Source organism: Coregonus clupeaformis, chromosome 17 (genome assembly GCF_020615455.1).
Source record: "Coregonus clupeaformis isolate EN_2021a chromosome 17, ASM2061545v1, whole genome shotgun sequence".
NCBI classification, from domain to species: Eukaryota; Metazoa; Chordata; class Actinopteri; order Salmoniformes; family Salmonidae; genus Coregonus; species Coregonus clupeaformis.
This window is the reverse complement of record NC_059208.1, coordinates 8,865,893-8,882,533: the sequence shown is the minus strand read 5'-3', so window position 1 is coordinate 8,882,533 and position 16,641 is coordinate 8,865,893. Positions and strand designations below refer to the sequence as shown.

The 16,641-nt window shown below is 41.3% G+C and overlaps 2 protein-coding genes across 3 annotated transcripts; both read left to right on the top strand.

The window, feature by feature from the left end:
- Positions 1–3,392: 3,392 nt before the first annotated feature.
- LOC121585612 (replication protein A 32 kDa subunit) lies at positions 3,393–6,091 on the top strand. 2 transcript variants are annotated; one of them, XM_045226625.1, is made up of 8 exons: positions 3,393–3,480; positions 3,609–3,703; positions 3,883–3,981; positions 4,167–4,280; positions 4,929–5,003; positions 5,080–5,254; positions 5,719–5,819; positions 5,937–6,091. In XM_045226625.1, the coding sequence occupies exons 2-8, from the start codon at positions 3,629–3,631 to the stop codon at positions 5,961–5,963; spliced, it is 666 nt and encodes a 221-aa protein (XP_045082560.1). In that variant the 5' UTR covers positions 3,393–3,480; positions 3,609–3,628; the 3' UTR covers positions 5,964–6,091. The 2 variants fall into 2 exon arrangements, with proteins under 2 accessions (XP_045082560.1, XP_041757870.1); XM_041901936.1 differs by having other exon boundaries at positions 3,400–3,480; positions 3,589–3,703.
- A 588-nt stretch (positions 6,092–6,679) lies between these two features.
- On the top strand, positions 6,680–13,588 carry LOC121585611 (nuclear inhibitor of protein phosphatase 1-like). The gene is made up of 7 exons (XM_041901935.2): positions 6,680–6,756; positions 7,266–7,326; positions 7,813–7,966; positions 8,211–8,431; positions 8,578–8,722; positions 8,912–8,976; positions 11,881–13,588. The coding sequence occupies exons 1-7, from the start codon at positions 6,707–6,709 to the stop codon at positions 12,250–12,252; spliced, it is 1,068 nt and encodes a 355-aa protein (XP_041757869.1). The 5' UTR covers positions 6,680–6,706; the 3' UTR covers positions 12,253–13,588.
- Positions 13,589–16,641: the final 3,053 nt, after the last annotated feature.

The following is a 16,641-nucleotide window of genomic DNA, read 5'->3' as shown; positions in this document are numbered from 1 at the left end:
GACTGAAGGCCAGTTTAGTTCCGAATGAAACCTGTGTGAACGGAATGGTTAGACTTCACTGGCAATCACTTGACGACAAATGCACTTTTATTTTGTTATTTTCCTTTTTCATAACTTACCCTGCTATTATCTATCACCTTGAGAAACAGTGTTTACTAAGGGCCTGGGAGGACATATTGTCAAACAGCAAATAAGAAGTCTAATTATGCATGCAATGCCACTCACACACCGGTGTATTGTCAGCACACAGAAAGTTTACTTATGCATGCAATGCCATGCCTCTCCCCTTCAGCGAGAGAGAAGAGACACAAGCAGCACAGCACACACAATTGTCACTGAGCCCAGAGGATCTATAATACACAAAATACCATTTTGTGTTTAACCTGATCTCCTCTCGCTGTCAGTTTTCTCCTCGGTTTCCACAGAACACAGATACACACCTCCATTTCCCCTGGGTGCAGCTGGATCGTACTGGTAATCCTTTTCTCCACGCTTCCTTCCGACAGACTCATACTAAGCCTATTAGGTTTGGTGTAGGTGAGGTTTGGTGTAGGTGTCAGAGGTAAAGGAAGGCGCTCTCTCTGGACCCCGGCCTATCGCCTTGCAGGTCATAATTTGTGCGCTTCTAACGGTTGTCAGCAAATGTTAATCTGAAAAAATTTAGTTTCAGTGTCATTCAAACAGTGGCATACGTTTTAAATTGTTATTTCGTACGAGCTGGCTGTCGCCAACATTAACCTGCATTACTGCCTTTTTAAATGTCTTCCATCGCCAAAATACCCTTGTCTTTCATGAGATTAACATACTTTATGCCTTATTTTAATATCTCCACACACTAGCACCTAGCACTATATTGTGTGATTTGTGGCGGAAATCAGCAGTTGCTATATTGAACAAAAATATAAATGCAACCATTTCAATGATTTTACTGAGTTACAGTTCATAAAAGGAAATCCAGCCAATTGAAAGACATTGATTAGGCCCTAATCTATGGATTTCACATGACTAGGCAGGGGTGCAGCCATACCACCTTGGGAGCCAGGCCCAGCCAATCAGAATGAGTTTTTCCCCACAAAAGGGCATTATTACAGACCGAAATCTGCCTCAGTTTCATCAGCTGGTGGCTGGTCTCAGATGATCCCGCAGGTGAAGAAGCCGGATGTGGAGGTACTGGGCTGGCATGGTTACACGTGGTCTACGGTTGTGAGGCTGGTTGGATGTACTGCCAAATTCTCTAAAACAACGTTGAAGGCAGCTTATGGTAGGGAAATGAACATTCAATTCTCTGGCAACAGCTCTGGTGGACATTCCTGCAGGCAAGCTAATTGCGCACTCCCTCAAAATTGAGACAACTGTGGCATTGTGTTGTGACAAAACTGCACATTTTAGAGTGGCCTTTTATTGTCCCCAGCACAAGGTGCACCTGTGTAATGATCATGCTGTTTAATCAGCTTCTTGAAATGCCACACTTGTCAGGTGGATGGATTATTTTGGCAAAGGATAAATGCTCACTAACAGGGATGTAAACTAATTTGTGCCCAACATTTTAGAGGAATAAGCTTTTTGTGCATATGGAACATTTTCAGGGATATTTTATTTCTGTTCATGAAACTTGGGACCAACACTTGTTGTACATCTTGCATTTTATATTTTTGTTCAGTATACATCCATTTTCGGACTTATAAATTAATGATATGTACCCATTGATTTATGAATATACACTGTGTACAAAACATTAGGGACACCTTCCTAATATTGAGTTGCATCCCCTTTTGCCCTCAGATCAGCCTCAATTCGTTGGGGCATGGACTATACAAGGTGTTCGAAAGCGTACCACAGGGATGCTGGCCCATGTTGACTCCGCAATGGTTCCCACAGTTGTGCAAAGTTGGCTGGATATCCTTTTGGGTGGTAGACCATACTTGAAACACACAGGAAAATGTTGAGTGTGAAAAACCCAGCAGCATTGCAGTTCTTGACACTCAAACCGGTGCGCCTGGCACATACAACCATACCCCGTTCAAAGGCACTTTAATATTTTGTCTTGCCCATTGACCCTCTGAGTGGCACACATACAATAGTGGAGACTGCTGAGGGGAGGACTGCTCATAATAATGTCTGGAAAGGAGCGAATGGAATGGCATCAAACACATGGAACCCAAGTGTTTGATGTGTTTGATACCATTCCACCTATTCCACTCCAGCCATTACCACGAGCCTGTTCTCCCCAATTAAGGTGCCACCAACCTCCTGTGACATACACAATCCATGTCTCAATTGTCCCAAGGCTTAAAAATCCTTTAACCTGCCTCCTCCCCTTCATCTACACGGATTTGAAGTGGATTTAACAAGTGACATCAATAAGTGATCATAGCTTTCACTTGGTCAGGCTATGTTATGAAAAGAGCACGTGTTCCTAATGTTTTGTACGCTCCGCGTATATACTGTATGTGAGCTACTACAGAGGCTAAAGGAGGAGTTTATGGACATGTGTCTGGATTATTACACTCGGTTTTTAAGGGCCTTGACATTGTTTGAGTTGTATATTTGCTGTGATGGGTTGATCTTTACTTCAGCTTCCATTATCTTCTGTCATTGATACAGAAGCGTTATTTAAGTTGAATACTGTGTTGGTGTGCTGGTGGTGATAATTATGTCTTCATTGGTCGAACGTTCGTTGATCATTGGTGTGTGTGTAATGATTGTGTACACACACACAACTGGGGTCAACTTCTCAAAAACGTCTTTGCTGCTTCTGATTAACTTAATATGGAGATAAACAGAGCTCGTTGTCTGAAATATAATCCTACCAGACTCATCAGATGTGTCACCTTTGGTGAAATCTGCATCCAAAATGGCACCCTATTGCCTGGTCAAAAGAAGTGCTATATATGGTGCCATTGGGACACAAAAATCATAAGTGCCCTATTCAGAACCATTACAACGAGAAACCTCATCAGTTGAAGATAAACACCAAGCATCACCAGTGTACATTATAACCAGGTGTATGGGGGGATCAAACTTTTCTATGAACAATATTTCCTTTGTATGTTGTTGTAAAATATTTTGTAGAGATTAATTGAAATGTATCAAAATAAATGCTGTAATAAATGTAATTCATTGTTGAATTGATGGCGTTATAATTAAAATGTAAAAAAAAAAACATGGATTAATTATTTTCTATTGTTGTACGTAACAAAGTACTGTTAGATTTCATATCATAGTGAATGTTTTAGTGAGAATTAACTTGCCTGCAAGTTTTCAATTTATTTAGCTGCTGATTGAGTGGTAGATGCCCTTTGTTGATTGGAGAGATTATATGGTTGCTACACTTCGGCCTCTGATTGGATAATTGACTAACATTTTGCTAGTGAGTTGAAATGTGGTAATCTGTCAAGAGTAACACCTTTCAGTCTCATGGGATAGTTCTAGTGATCAAAACTAACTAAAATCCCTCTTCCAACAACACGTGGGGTCAAGGTGAGTTTTGAAGAGACCTGCAACTAAGATGTCACACAAATGAATTTAACTAGCATTTAAAAGTTTGAATCACTCATTGTCACTGCTTTCAGTAGATGTGTTGTGCAGTTCAGTGTGTTTTTCCAAAGGATACAACAGGGGCTCAGATATGGGAAGTGGATTCAGGTGCAATCAGTACCCTGGTGGATTCACCACCTCACAGTCAGGACAGAAGACAACCAAGGTGTTTCTTTTAACCCTGATGCCGTCATAACATAACCCATAACTGCTCAATGACAATGTTGTCTTGGAATGCATTGAACTAGCATTCTTATATTATAAAATAGATATGCTTCAGTGGACCAAAATGTGACTTAATGTTCTGATGTAAATGTGATGCTTCTTATTGCCCTGCTGTGACAGAGGTCAGTCCTCCAGATGATGCCGTGCACTGTGTCCCAACTGCTGTCTGCCACGGTTGCCAGGGAAGTCTTCAGCGTTGGTGACATCGAGGTCAACCAGGTGTGTGTTTCTGTTCCACCAGGTGAGGGTCCCTGTTGGTAGAGAAAGCTAGAGCCTGTTCTCAGTAGGTCCTGTCTCATGTTTATCCACCTTTTTCACCAAAAACCCTGGTCACAGAAAAAACGTTTTGGCATTGATTGAACATCCACACACACACCTGTTTTGCATTTGATTTCTGGATGAAGGTATCTGTGGTGGGTATCGTCAGGAGAACGGTTCCCTCTGTAAGCAATGTCTTGTACTCCGTGGACGACATGACTGGACCACCATTGGACGTGAAGCTCTGGGTGGAGACTGCGGTAAGTGGATAATCAGTGGTGGAAAAAGTACCCAATTTGTCATACTTGAGTAAAAGTAAAGATGCCTTTAATATAAAATGACTGAAATGAAAGTCACCCAGTAAAATACTACTTGAGTAAAAGTCTAAAAGTATTTGGTTTTAAATATACTTTATCAAAAGTAAATGTATAAATCATTTAAAATTCCTTTATATTAGGCAAACTAGACGGCACAATTTGTTTATTTTTATTTACGGATAGTTAGGGGCACATTTCAACACTCAGATGTAATTTACATACAAATAATTTGTGTTTAGTGAGTCCGCTAGATCAGAGGCAGTAGAGATGACCAGGGATGTTCTCTTGATAAGTGCGTGAATTGCGTGTCAGGGAAAATGTATGGAGTAAAAAGTACAATATTTTCTTTAGGAATTGAGTGAAGTAAAAGTTGTCAAAAATATAAATAGTAAAGTACAGATACCCCCAAAACTACTTAAGTAGTACTTTCAAGTATTTTTGTTTACACCACTGTGGATAATTATAGGTCTTCGTCCAGAAATGTCTCAAATGTGAAAACTAGGTCGGGAAAAATAGGGCATCGCCAAGTTCATTATTTTCTAATACTTCATATAGCAGATAAATATATATTACTGAATATTTGCCTTACAGGATCCTGGTGTGGACAGTACTTTTGTTTCCCCAGGGACTTATGTCAAAGTCTCTGGAAGTCTGCGCATCATTCAGGTAAATGTATTCCATTTAGTACTTTGTCTAGTATTTCTCTGCACATTTTTGTACCCCTTCACGTACCTCCTGACAGGGCCAAAGATCATTGGTGGCTTTCAACCTCTGTTGCCTTGAGGACCTGAATGAGATCACCTCTCACATGCTGGAGGTAGTGCAGGCCCACATGCAGCACAACAGGAACCTGTGTGGTGGTGGAAATGCTGGAGACAGATGCATCAAACTACGGGCTGAGTGCCTGTCAGAGCCAGGTCAGTTTTCTAGCCCTGCAGCACAAACAAAGCCTATACCCTAGCTTCTAATGCCTGATTCAGACAATAGGGCTGAACCGTACTATGCTGGTTCAGATATTTTCTTTTCACATTGTCCTTTCCAGCACAGTTCCAGCAACTAGGGTGAATGTGAAACCAGTACAGCTAAGCTTGGCTTGGTTTGGCAAAGTAGTGTGAAAAGTGTCTTGGGACAGGGGGTAGGGGTTGTTTCTGGATAAGGTCTCAGTTTACAGTTTTGAAACCAATGCGACAATGGATTTGTCTGTGTAATAATAACTATTAGGCCTATAGACTAAGGCTGCATTTACACAGGCAGCCCAATTCTGATCTTTTTTCAATAATTGGTATTTTGACCAATCAGCTCAGCTCTGAAAAATATCTGATGTGAAAAGATATCATGTGATTGGTCAAAAGACCAATTGCTTTATTTCTCCTCCTGTAAGGTGTTGAACCTGATCAGGAGTTGCTCAGACTCAAAGCCCAGGGGCATCAGTCTAGAGGAGCTACACATTTAGCTGGGGTACCTCAGCATGACTGCCATCAGGTAACAGATGCTATTTTTTTCACTTGGGTGTGTTCAGTGGGGAGAAAATGTTTTTAAATCATAGTGAAAAGAGAAGATCTGGTCTAATGCTTCCTCTTCCCCTTTTACTCCATGCAGCCAGTCCTTGGAATTTATAATCAGTGAAGGCCACATCTTCTCCACCATCGACGACAAACATTTCAGGTCCACTATTGGCTAGCCCTCAAACTCAACTCTGGACCTTGAAGCCAGTTCCACTGCATGTTTTCATTGTTCCCTTCCAATCAGGGACTGATTTAGACCTGGGGCACCAGCTGTGTGTGCAATTCATTATCAGGTAGAACAGAAAACCAGCAGGCTCCAGACCTCGTAGGGTAAGAGTTGAGTTACCCCTGGGCTAGAGAATGTATTTTGTTGTTTCAGGTCAACTTACATCAATGGCTATAGGAATTTGATTTAATAAAAATGGACAGAACATTTTGGTTTATCAACATGCATGATTTGTTATTTATATTATTTACATTCAAATATGGTGATTCTGTGGCCTAATTTGTTTTATGTTTGCGGTCCTCAATGGTATGTGACAGCTGATGTACAGTGTAAAATGTTGATTGGATAAATGATTGCTTGGTGAAATGTCATTATGCAATGAAAATGTGTCTTGATTTGCAAAACAAACAAAAGATGTTGACGCAAACTTCCACAATCGTGGGAAACTTGTTATAAACCTAACCAAAACAATTTTATCTCCAACGTATATAGCATAGACATTGAAACCAGGGGAATTAATGTCGGTTTACTAACTTTCATAATATTATTTCATCATAATAAACTACGATTCCCAGCTTTCTACAGACTTCCCTGTAGTCCTCACTTTCCCAGCATTCACTACTAGTACACGGTGTAAGATGGCAGCAAACCCAAGCACAAACACACCTCTTTTTGACTGCCCGTCATGGTAAGACCTGCGACGATGTCTAATGCATAATTTTGACTGTCAAAAATCAAAAGCATGCAGTAGAGTGTTGTAAGGTCCATGTCGGTGAAGGAAATTAGATTGTCTCATCGAAATAGGATGTAGTTTGCGTGCTAGAAACATGAGCTAACTAGCTATCTGGGTAACTTAGCTATGATATTGGAGTGCTCAGTCAGTCGTATGCTAGCTGTTTGATGAACATTCTACTAACGAGCTTGTCAGTGAAATCCAGCAGCAAGGTTTGATAAAGCTGTATGGCGTTCCACAATGCTTACTGTTATGCAGCATTTGCCAGCATATTCCTTTCCCAAGACAAGACTGACAGTATTGCTTGTGCAGTTTACACAAGCAAAACATTTGAAGAAATGGCATTGCAAATCCGTAGTTTTGTTCAACTAGTTTTTCAGCAAGGCAGTGAAACCGCAGTCATTTGAATAAAAGCATAATTACGACATGCAATTGACATTAACTTTATGTGTGTGTTTTGTCAGGGCAGGGAAACCTCCCCCTGGACTTCATCTAGATGTGGTGAAGGGAGACAAGCTAGTAGAGGTAAGTATACTAGCCTAGTCTTAACCCTGACCCCAACTTCAACCTTTTTGACAATAACAGCTTCTGGTGCTGGACAAAAATAACCACAGAAGCAAGAGCAATGCCTGTGTGCAGAATACGTGGCTTGTATCAACTAGCCTACTGTTCATTTAAATATGATAACACTTGAAGTCTGTTATAAGGTGTAGAGCCTATATTATATAGTTGCTGCACATGCCACTGTGTTGGAATGGAAGAACGTCTCTGTACCTAGTGACCCCCTTGGATTCCAAGGCTGTTAAATACCTACACGTAATTTAACCCTAAATTGATCTTGAGCAAGGCACTTAACCCTAATTTGCTGACCCTGTAAAACAACACATTTCACAGCACCTATCCGGTGTATGTGACAACTTTTTATATAGAGAACCATAGCAATACCAGTCCATGACCTATGATAGGCAAATCTCTTGACATTTCATCCTGGCTTTTTTTTTCATTTGGTAGAAGCTAATCATTGATGAAAAGAAATACTACCTGTTTGGGCGGAACCCAGACTTGTGTGACTTCACGATAGACCACCAGTCGTGTTCTCGTATCCACTCAGCCCTGGTCTACCACAGACACCTCAAGAGGGTTTTCCTGCTCGACCTCAACAGCAGTGAGTATCTAGTACTGCTTAGTATCCTGCAGTGTTCCTTGGTTGTCTGACAGTCAGTTGTCAAGTGTTAGTTTCAGTGTAAATGTTCCTTCAAGAAAGAGAACCATAGCTTGCTGGCCCCAGGTACAAAAAGGTTTGGGTCATGCCACGTCATTGTAGATGCCAAATACAAGATATGTAAACTTCAACTTCAAGTATGAAGTTACATTTCGAAAGGACAATCCATGTTACTCTGTCCCCCTAGCTCATGGTACGTTCCTGGGTCGTATCCGCCTGGAGCCCCACAAGCCCCAGCAGGTGCCCATCGACTCCACCATGTCGTTCGGGGCGTCCACACGGGTCTACACCCTGAGAGAGAAGCCGCAGACCCAGACCAGCACCATACCTGGGGCGGAGGTGAAGGCCGGGGAGGACGAGGAGCTCAAAGGACTGCTCGGTCTACCCGAGGAGGAGACTGAGCTGGAGGTGTGTGTGTGTGGGGGGCAGGGGAGTGCTTGACTTCTGGTGAGATATATTTATGTTTTGTTCAAGCAGCTTATGTAGAATTTCTTTGTTTCTCAATCTGTTTGATGAACCTGACCGCATCCATTCTCTTGTTTCACCTGTTCCAGAACCTGACAGAGTTCAACACGGCCCACAACAAGCGTATCTCCACCCTGACCATCGAGGATGGCAACCTGGACATTGTGAGGCCCAAGAGGAAGAGGAGGAGTAGCAGGGTCTCCTTCAGCGAGGAGGAGGAGGTCATCAACCCAGGTGTGTTAGTTAGGATTGATGATGACACACGTGCACATACACACACGCTTGCACACAGACATGCAAGAAAACACACCCATGCACGAATGCAGATGCGCGTGCACACACATACACACACACACACACACACACACACACACACACACACACTTACAAAATGTAATCCTGTATGTTTTCTTTTTGTTACAGAGGACGTCGACCCGTCAGTAGGGCGCTTCAGGAACATGGTACAGACTGCTGTTGTCCCGATCAAGGTAAACCTTTTCAAGTCCATCGCTTACTTTATGCTGGGGATGATTCTTGAGAAAAATTGCAAAAGTTGTTGTGTGTTGACCAAGGTTATTATAGGAAACTGAAAGTATAATGAAAACAAATCATAAAAAACTATTTAGTAAACTGAAATAAAATAATTTACAAAACCGTTTGAAAAAAACGAAAACTATACTGAAAATATTAACTTTGACTCCAAAACAAACTAAAATAAAAACCATTTATGAATTGTGTTTAGTTTGAGTTTTTTTCTTAACTTTGGGCAAAAATCTAATGGGGTTTTCATGCTTTTTTGGGTGTTTTCAAGCTACTGAAGCTGGTGTGTAAATGCGGCTAGTTTATTTATTTATTTCTGCCTCTAACTTATTCACGATTCATTCATGATTATCCGTAATCATGGTAGCATCCAAATTAATGTAGAGGTGTTCAGAAACATTAAATTCTTATTTACAATAAAAGTGACTCCAAAATTACACAATACATTATTTACCATTCATTTCTATTGGGCACAACTTAATCTGAAACACAACCGCCAGAAATAATATTTTGACTACTTTAATACACATAAGTGAATTTGTGCAATTACTTCTGACACCTTCAAAAGTTTTGAGAATGACACAAGTATTGGTCTTCACAAAGTTTGCTGCTTCAGTGTTTTTAGATATTTTTGTCAGATATTACTATGGTATACTGAAGTATAATTACAAGCATTCCATAAGTGTCAAAGGCTTTTATTGACAATTACATTAAGTTTATGCAAATAGTCAATATTTGCAGTGTTGACCCTTCTTTTTCAAGAACTCTACAATCCGCCCTGGCATGCTGTCAATTAACTTCTGGGCCACATCCAGCCCATTCTTGCATAATCAATGCTTGGAGTTAGTCAGAATTTGTGGGTTTTTGTTTTTCCACCCACCTCTTGAGGATTGGCCACAAGTTCTCAATGGGATTAAGGTCTGGGGAGTTTCCTGGCCATGGACCCAAAATGTCGATGTTTTGTTCCCCGATCCACTTAGTTATCACTTTTGCCTTATGGCAAGGTGCTCCATCATGCTGGAAAAGGCATTGTTCGTCATCAAACTGTTCTTGGATGGTTCGGAGAAGTTGCTCTCGGAGGATGTGTTGGTACCATTCTTTATTCATGGCTGTGTTCTTAGGCAAAATTGTGAGTGAGCAACCCCACACATGAATGGTCTCAGGATGCTTCACTGTTGGCACAACACAGGACTGATGGTAGTGCTCACCTTGTCTTCTCTGGACAAGTTTTTTTCCGGATGCCCCAAACAATCGGAAAGGGGATTCATCAGAGAAAATGACTTTACCCCAGTCCTCAGCAGTCCAATCCCTGTACCTTTTGCAGAATATCAGTCTGTCCCTGATGTTTTTCCTGGAGAGAAGTAGCTTCCTCGCTGCCCTTCTTGACACCAGGCCATCCTCCAAAAGTATTCACCTCACTGTGCGTGCAGATGCACTCACACCTGCCTGCTGCCATTCCTGAGCAAGCTCTGCACTGGTGGTGCCCCGATCCCGCAGCTGAATCAACTTTAGGAGACGGTCCTGGCGCTTGCTGGACTTTCTTGGGCGCCCTGAAGCCTTCTTCACAACAATTGAACCTCTCTCCTTGAAGTTCTTGATGATCCGATAAATTGTTGATTTAGGTGCAATCTTACTAGCAGCAATATCCTTGCCTGTGAAGCACTTTTTGTGCAAGTGTTTCCTTGCAAGTAACCATGGTTAACAGAGGAAGAACAATGATTTCAAGCACCACCCTCCTTTTAAAGCTTCCAGTCTGTTATTCTAACTCAATCAGCATGACAGAGTGATATCCAGCCTTGTCCTCGTCAACACTCTCACCTGTGTTAACGAGAGAATCACTGACATGATTTCAGCTGGTCTTTTTGTGGCAGGGCTGAAATGCAGTGGACATTTTTTGGGGGGATTAAGTTCATTTTCATTGCAAAGAGGGACTTTGCAATTAACAGCAATTCATCTGATCACTCTTCATAACATTCTGGAGTATATGCAAATTGCCATCATAACTGAGGCAGCAGACTTTGTGATAATATTTGTGTCATTCTCAACTTTTGACGACTGTACATTCGCCTCATATGAAATATTTGATCTTAAATCTAATATGCTGGAGTATAGAGCCAAATTAAACGTTTTTGCTTCATAGGGGAGTGTATCACTAGCTAGGTAGCTGAATTATTTTGACCATATTTTTTGCACCAGTCTCGGCGCTATTTCTTTTAAATCCAAGTCACATTGAGATTGATTTAATAATTTAAACATAACCTTAACTATAATAATAATATGCCATTTAGCAGACGCTTTTATCCAAAGCTACTTACAGTCATGCGTGCATACATTTTTGTGTATGGGTGGTCCCAGGGATCGAACCCACTACCTTGGCGTTACAAGTGCCGTGCTCTACCAGCTGAGCTACAGAGGACCACCTTACTTATTACTGCCCCCCCAGTTGAAAGAAGTGACATCCCCAAAAACTCCCCAAAAAACTATACAACACAAATGTCTCCAAGCCTCCTTCTGTTCCTAACACTAAAACGGAATCAAAATAATATAAAAATGAAATATGTGTGTACAACTAAAACTAACCCTGAAAACTAACTGAAACTAAACTAATAGAAATAAAAACTAAATAAAAACACAACTGTAATTACCTTGGTGTTGACCAATCTCCAATCAATCAATGCTAAAAGTTGTTGTTGTGTTGACAAATTGAGCTCTATCATGTCAATCAATCACATTTTATTTATAAATCCCTTTTTAAGACATTTGTCACAGAGTACTTCAGTGCTTTACAGTTGACGCTACTATATTGCCATCTTCAATCTTCTCATTCCCCCTAAACTCTGCTACCCAATCAGAAGAGGAAGATGGAGGGTCACGCTACACTAGGTCTGGAGGACTCTGTGGCCAGACGCATGCAGAACTTCCCTTTCAGTGGAGGGCTCTATGGAGACCTCCCACCCACCAGTGGAGAGGCCGGCTCCCTCCCCGCAGCGGCCCAGGGTGGAGCTACTATCCTGGGGGGCCTGCCGTTAGTCTTCCCTAATCCTGCTCCGGAGGTGGACCTCTCCCCCACCTCAGCCTCAGCACAGCCCTCCATCACCCCCAACCCTGCTGTTAACCTCGCCCCCGGACCCTACATGGCCGAGGCTCTCAACGAACCACGCAAGAAGAAATACGCCAAGGAGGCGTGGCCAGGGAAGAAGCCCACCCCTTCTCTTCTAATATAAGTCATATTCAAAATGGCACCCTATTTTCCTTAGTGCACTACTGGCCAAAGGTAATGCACTATATAGGTAATATGGTGCCATTTCAAATTTGCACATAGCACCTCCCTGGACAATGTAATGGGAGGGGTTAGAATTAGTTAGGAGAGTGGTCACGTCTCTGGACAACCAATCAATCAATACTTCCTGTACTGTACAAGCTGTGACAAAGGAATATAGGGATCCCTGATATAGGGAGAAGTTTGTAAGAATAATATATTATTTTGGTTTGGATTATGTTTTTTTTGGTCTGTCTGCTTCATATGTATATTATAACATGTTTTCTTTTTATTGCTCAACTCACTTGAACTGACAAAGTAGTGTCTGACTGACCTCCAGATTAAAATGCTATTTCAACTAATTTAACATATACACAGGCAGGCTTCTGGAAGTTTATCATAAGACTAACTGTAACACAGATTGGTGCATTTGTTTTACAGCTTTATTTATTAATTATTTTAAACAAAATGAAACATCGCTCTGTTACAAAAAAGTATCTTATAAACTAGCTATTTACTCTCTGACTGTTTTATTCACAGTATGATTTTGCCTTTGTGGATATTTTTAGTGCCGTTGGTTTCACTGAAAACCATGTTTCTGTCAAGACAGAGGGTAACATTAACCAGACAAGGACTGCTAGATGTTTTAGTAATCCACTCAGACAAGGCTATGAACTGAGGGTACAGATTGGCTTTAAACAAAATATGAAGAAACAAAGCAGTTTTTGTGTGTGAGACAGTCGTATTTTTTTTGTTATTTTTATATGATAATTCGGCGGTTGGTTAAAATGGAACCCATTATTGTCAGATGTGTGAAATTCAGTTAAGAGAGAAAAAAAGTTTAAACAAAGTGACATGCAGGTTATTAGAATTCATATCTTTTGTTTGATATTTGTATAATAAACAGTAATACTCCATACTCCTCTCTCTTCACTGTGTGAGATGATGGTGGGAGAGGAGGATTAGTTTAGTCCCTAGAGAAATCTCCCACTGGTTCTCTGCTGTGTTGCTTTCATGTCCCTAGTTTGACCTTTTTACTTCACACGACGCCATCTACTGAGAAAGCTCCTGGGATGGCTAATTAAGTGATTTTTCTTCTAACTGAATGTGATTATCTGTTCTGGGAACACGTCAAATGTGTCAGTTACTCCCCCAAGGAGATGAGTTTGACATATGTCATCCATTTGTTTTTGTTTGAGTATTACTTGTGGGTTTGTTAAAGCAAACATTGTTTGAAAAGGAATCTGTCCTCAAAACCAATCTGAGGATTTATAGGAGTAAAATTAAGAAATTAATAGTTTTAAGAAAATAAATAAATAAAATAATAGTAATCCCATAGATGGCAGTGATTAGCAATCATTGCTACTTGCTTCATGATGAAGGGTGTTTAATCTTCACGATATGTATTTGATGCACATGCTGCAGACAGTGTCGAATTCTATCTACAGTGTGGCTAATTTTGAATGGTTGTACTTCCATGGTCAGTGCATTGTCCGATTCTATTGGATTCTATCAACATAATTATGTGGCTCCTTTTGAATGGTTGTGTTCTTATAGTTGTTGATCTCTTTTCCACCAGAGGGCAACATGTGGACTGTGCTCTGCTCTCTTTGTGGAATCTAGAAACAACCCAGGATGCCTACCTACCTCAATGGATCACTATCAACTCACAAATGTTCTCCATCTAGGAATGAAAATGAAACCATTATTAAGTAGACACATGCATTTAGGAATTATTGATATTGTTAGTATTCTGTATCAATGAATAGATAGTAGCAGACACAAGGTTCATAATATAATCAGTCAATGATTAATATTGTGAATAGGACTGATCATTGTTGGACAGTGATAAAGGCCAATCAAAGACTCATATCCTGTGCCTTTCCCAGATTTGAGGGCCAGTAGCAAAGCTATCAGTGTTTTGCCTTTTGGCTGGGATTATATATGTTAGTAACATCTTAATGCTTGTGATAGTCTGTTGTAAAGGAATGTAGTCAATACCATAGTCATGCTGTGCTCAATGAGGTGATCTTATTTAGAGAAACTCCGGAGTGGGTTTGGTAAGAGAATATGCAGCTACACCATGTCACCTATAGGGGTCTCTGGGGTTCTTCGCTGGCCCTGCTTTGCTGTCTGTGTTTATGTCCCAAATGGCACCCTATTCCCTATATAGCGTACTTATTTCGACTAGAGCCCTATGGGCTGTGGTCAAAAGTAGTGCACTACATAGGGAATAGGGTGCCATTTGGGACTTTATATCTTGTCTCGCCAGTGCAGATAAACCACCAGCAACTCCTTAATCAAATTTGCATGAGTGCGCTCAGGTTGCCATGGCAATAATTATCAACGCTGCCTAATTAACTTTCTCAATTGCTTAATGAGATACGACCCTCTGAACTCTTTCGTTTTTTTCTTCTTTCTAATCCATGTTTTATTTTTTTATTCTCTCCATCTTCTCACTCTCTCTCCTCAGTGTTAACCTGTGACCACTGAGATAATAGAAATTATACTGAAAATAAATTCTGCCTCACATGATTTAACACAGGAATGTATACGGCAGATATTTTTTTTTTTTTCCTGATAGTTTCACACATGGAATGCAAAATGGACACTAAAATATACTACCTGTAATACTGGTACATTATCCATCAGTATATATTAGTATATTGAGTATGCAACTCACATGTTGTGATGTAGCGACCCTTGAAGGCTTCAGGGGCCACAGGTGACCTGCTGAGACAGCTGAGTGAAGGAGGGGTGGAGAGAGCCCGCCGGCCCTGATCACCCCAATCGCCTGTCGCACGCAGTGAAGCGGAACTCTCAAGACGTTAGGGAGATGGGGGAGACGGGGGAGACAGGGAGGGAATCACCTGGTGACACCGTCACAAAGCCTCCTACCCCTCTGCCACCTTGTCACACCCAATCTTCTACACCTCTATATCCCTACCAGGCCCCTCAGTCGTTCTGATTCAATTCCCTTCTCTTCTCCCCTGCATTGTGCACTTGCTCACTCCCTGTCATAGGTTAAAGCATTGGATTGGTATAAGCATGTGCGAGAGGTAGAATCCAATATATTTCCACCAGTCCATTTCTGAGATCACATTGAGGGGTAGTGAACGAATGCTCACTTCTGTAGACTGTAGGCAGCCTCTCGTGTAGTTGTGCCTTGGTCCCTGGGAGTGACTTCATCATGCAGTAAGTGTAACTGTTCCTTACTCCACCCTGTGGACAGAGCTGTGTTGGTCAGTCAGCCAGCTCAAGGACTTTCCTTCAGTGTACAGTAAGCTAGGCAGGCCAGCCAGACCCATTATGGGATCACTGCTAGGGCAGCAGACCACAGCGGTCAGACCAGTTCATGGGAACTCCTCCATTTTTCATAGGAGGGATATTTCAATGTCTACATCCGGGTTGGGCCAAGTTCAGTTTAATGAATTTAAATGATTCATGAATTGAAAATGGCCCATTGTTTAATATGAGGATTTTTTAGATTCATGAATTGACTGAATTGGATTTACACATTTATTGAGTATTTATATGACACATAATAGTTGCTTTGCCTTTTGGGCATACCCTGTGATTTCAGTGTAAAACAATTAGAGGTTATTCACTATTCCCTACTAACCTGAATCGTCTGTTTTTATCTAGTGGTTTCATCCAGTTATGTATGGCTCTGGTTGCATCCATCTGACTGCTGTAATTTTTTTTATTGTGCCATTTCCTTTCTGTTTCCTTAAAGCCAGAGGAGGAAAGTGACGGGGAAGATTATCTTTGTAACACCCCTGCCTGCGCTGCATCACTGTATTTTCTCTCCCTGTGTGAGTGGATTTCATGGTTGAGGGTGCAATCTGAAACAGGATTAGCGCTACATTAGGTGTGGGAAAGTGTTAAGCGACTCCGGTGAAGAGGCGACTCCGGGATGCTGACCTTCTAGGCAGAGTTGCAAAGAAAAAGCCATATCTCAGACTGGCCAATAAAAAGAAAAGATTAAGAGTGGCAGTCTGAGATATGGCTTTTTCTTTGCAACTCTGCCTAGAAGGTCAGCATCCTGGAGTTGCCTCTTCACTGTTGACGTTGAGACTGGTGTTTTGCGGGTACTATTTAATGAAGCTGCCAGTTGAGGACCTGTGAAGCGCCTGTTTCTCAAACCAGACATTAATGTATTTGTCCTCTTGCTCAGTTGTGCACCAGGACCTCCCACTCCTCTTTCTATTCTGGTTAGAGACAGTTTGTACTGTTCTGTGAAGGGAGTAGTACACAGCGTTGCACGAGATCTTCAGTTTCTTGGCAATTTCTCGCATGGAATAGCCTTAATTTCTCAGAACAAGAATAGACTGACGAGTTTCAGAAGAAAGTT

Bases quoted from the DNA above. Each gene is read 5' to 3' on its own strand.
- LOC121585612 (XM_045226625.1), top strand. From the start codon at position 3,629: ATGGGAAGTGGATTCAGGTGCAATCAGTACCCTGGTGGATTCACCACC. The intron at 3,704-3,882 runs GTGTTTCTTTTA...CTGCTGTGACAG, and splicing joins CAGGACAGAAGACAACCAAG to AGGTCAGTCCTCCAGATGAT. The intron at 4,281-4,928 runs GTAAGTGGATAA...TTTGCCTTACAG, and splicing joins AGCTCTGGGTGGAGACTGCG to GATCCTGGTGTGGACAGTAC.
- LOC121585611 (XM_041901935.2), top strand. From the start codon at position 6,707: ATGGCAGCAAACCCAAGCACAAACACACCTCTTTTTGACTGCCCGTCA. The intron at 7,967-8,210 runs GTGAGTATCTAG...CTGTCCCCCTAG, and splicing joins CCTGCTCGACCTCAACAGCA to CTCATGGTACGTTCCTGGGT. The intron at 8,432-8,577 runs GTGTGTGTGTGT...CACCTGTTCCAG, and splicing joins AGGAGGAGACTGAGCTGGAG to AACCTGACAGAGTTCAACAC.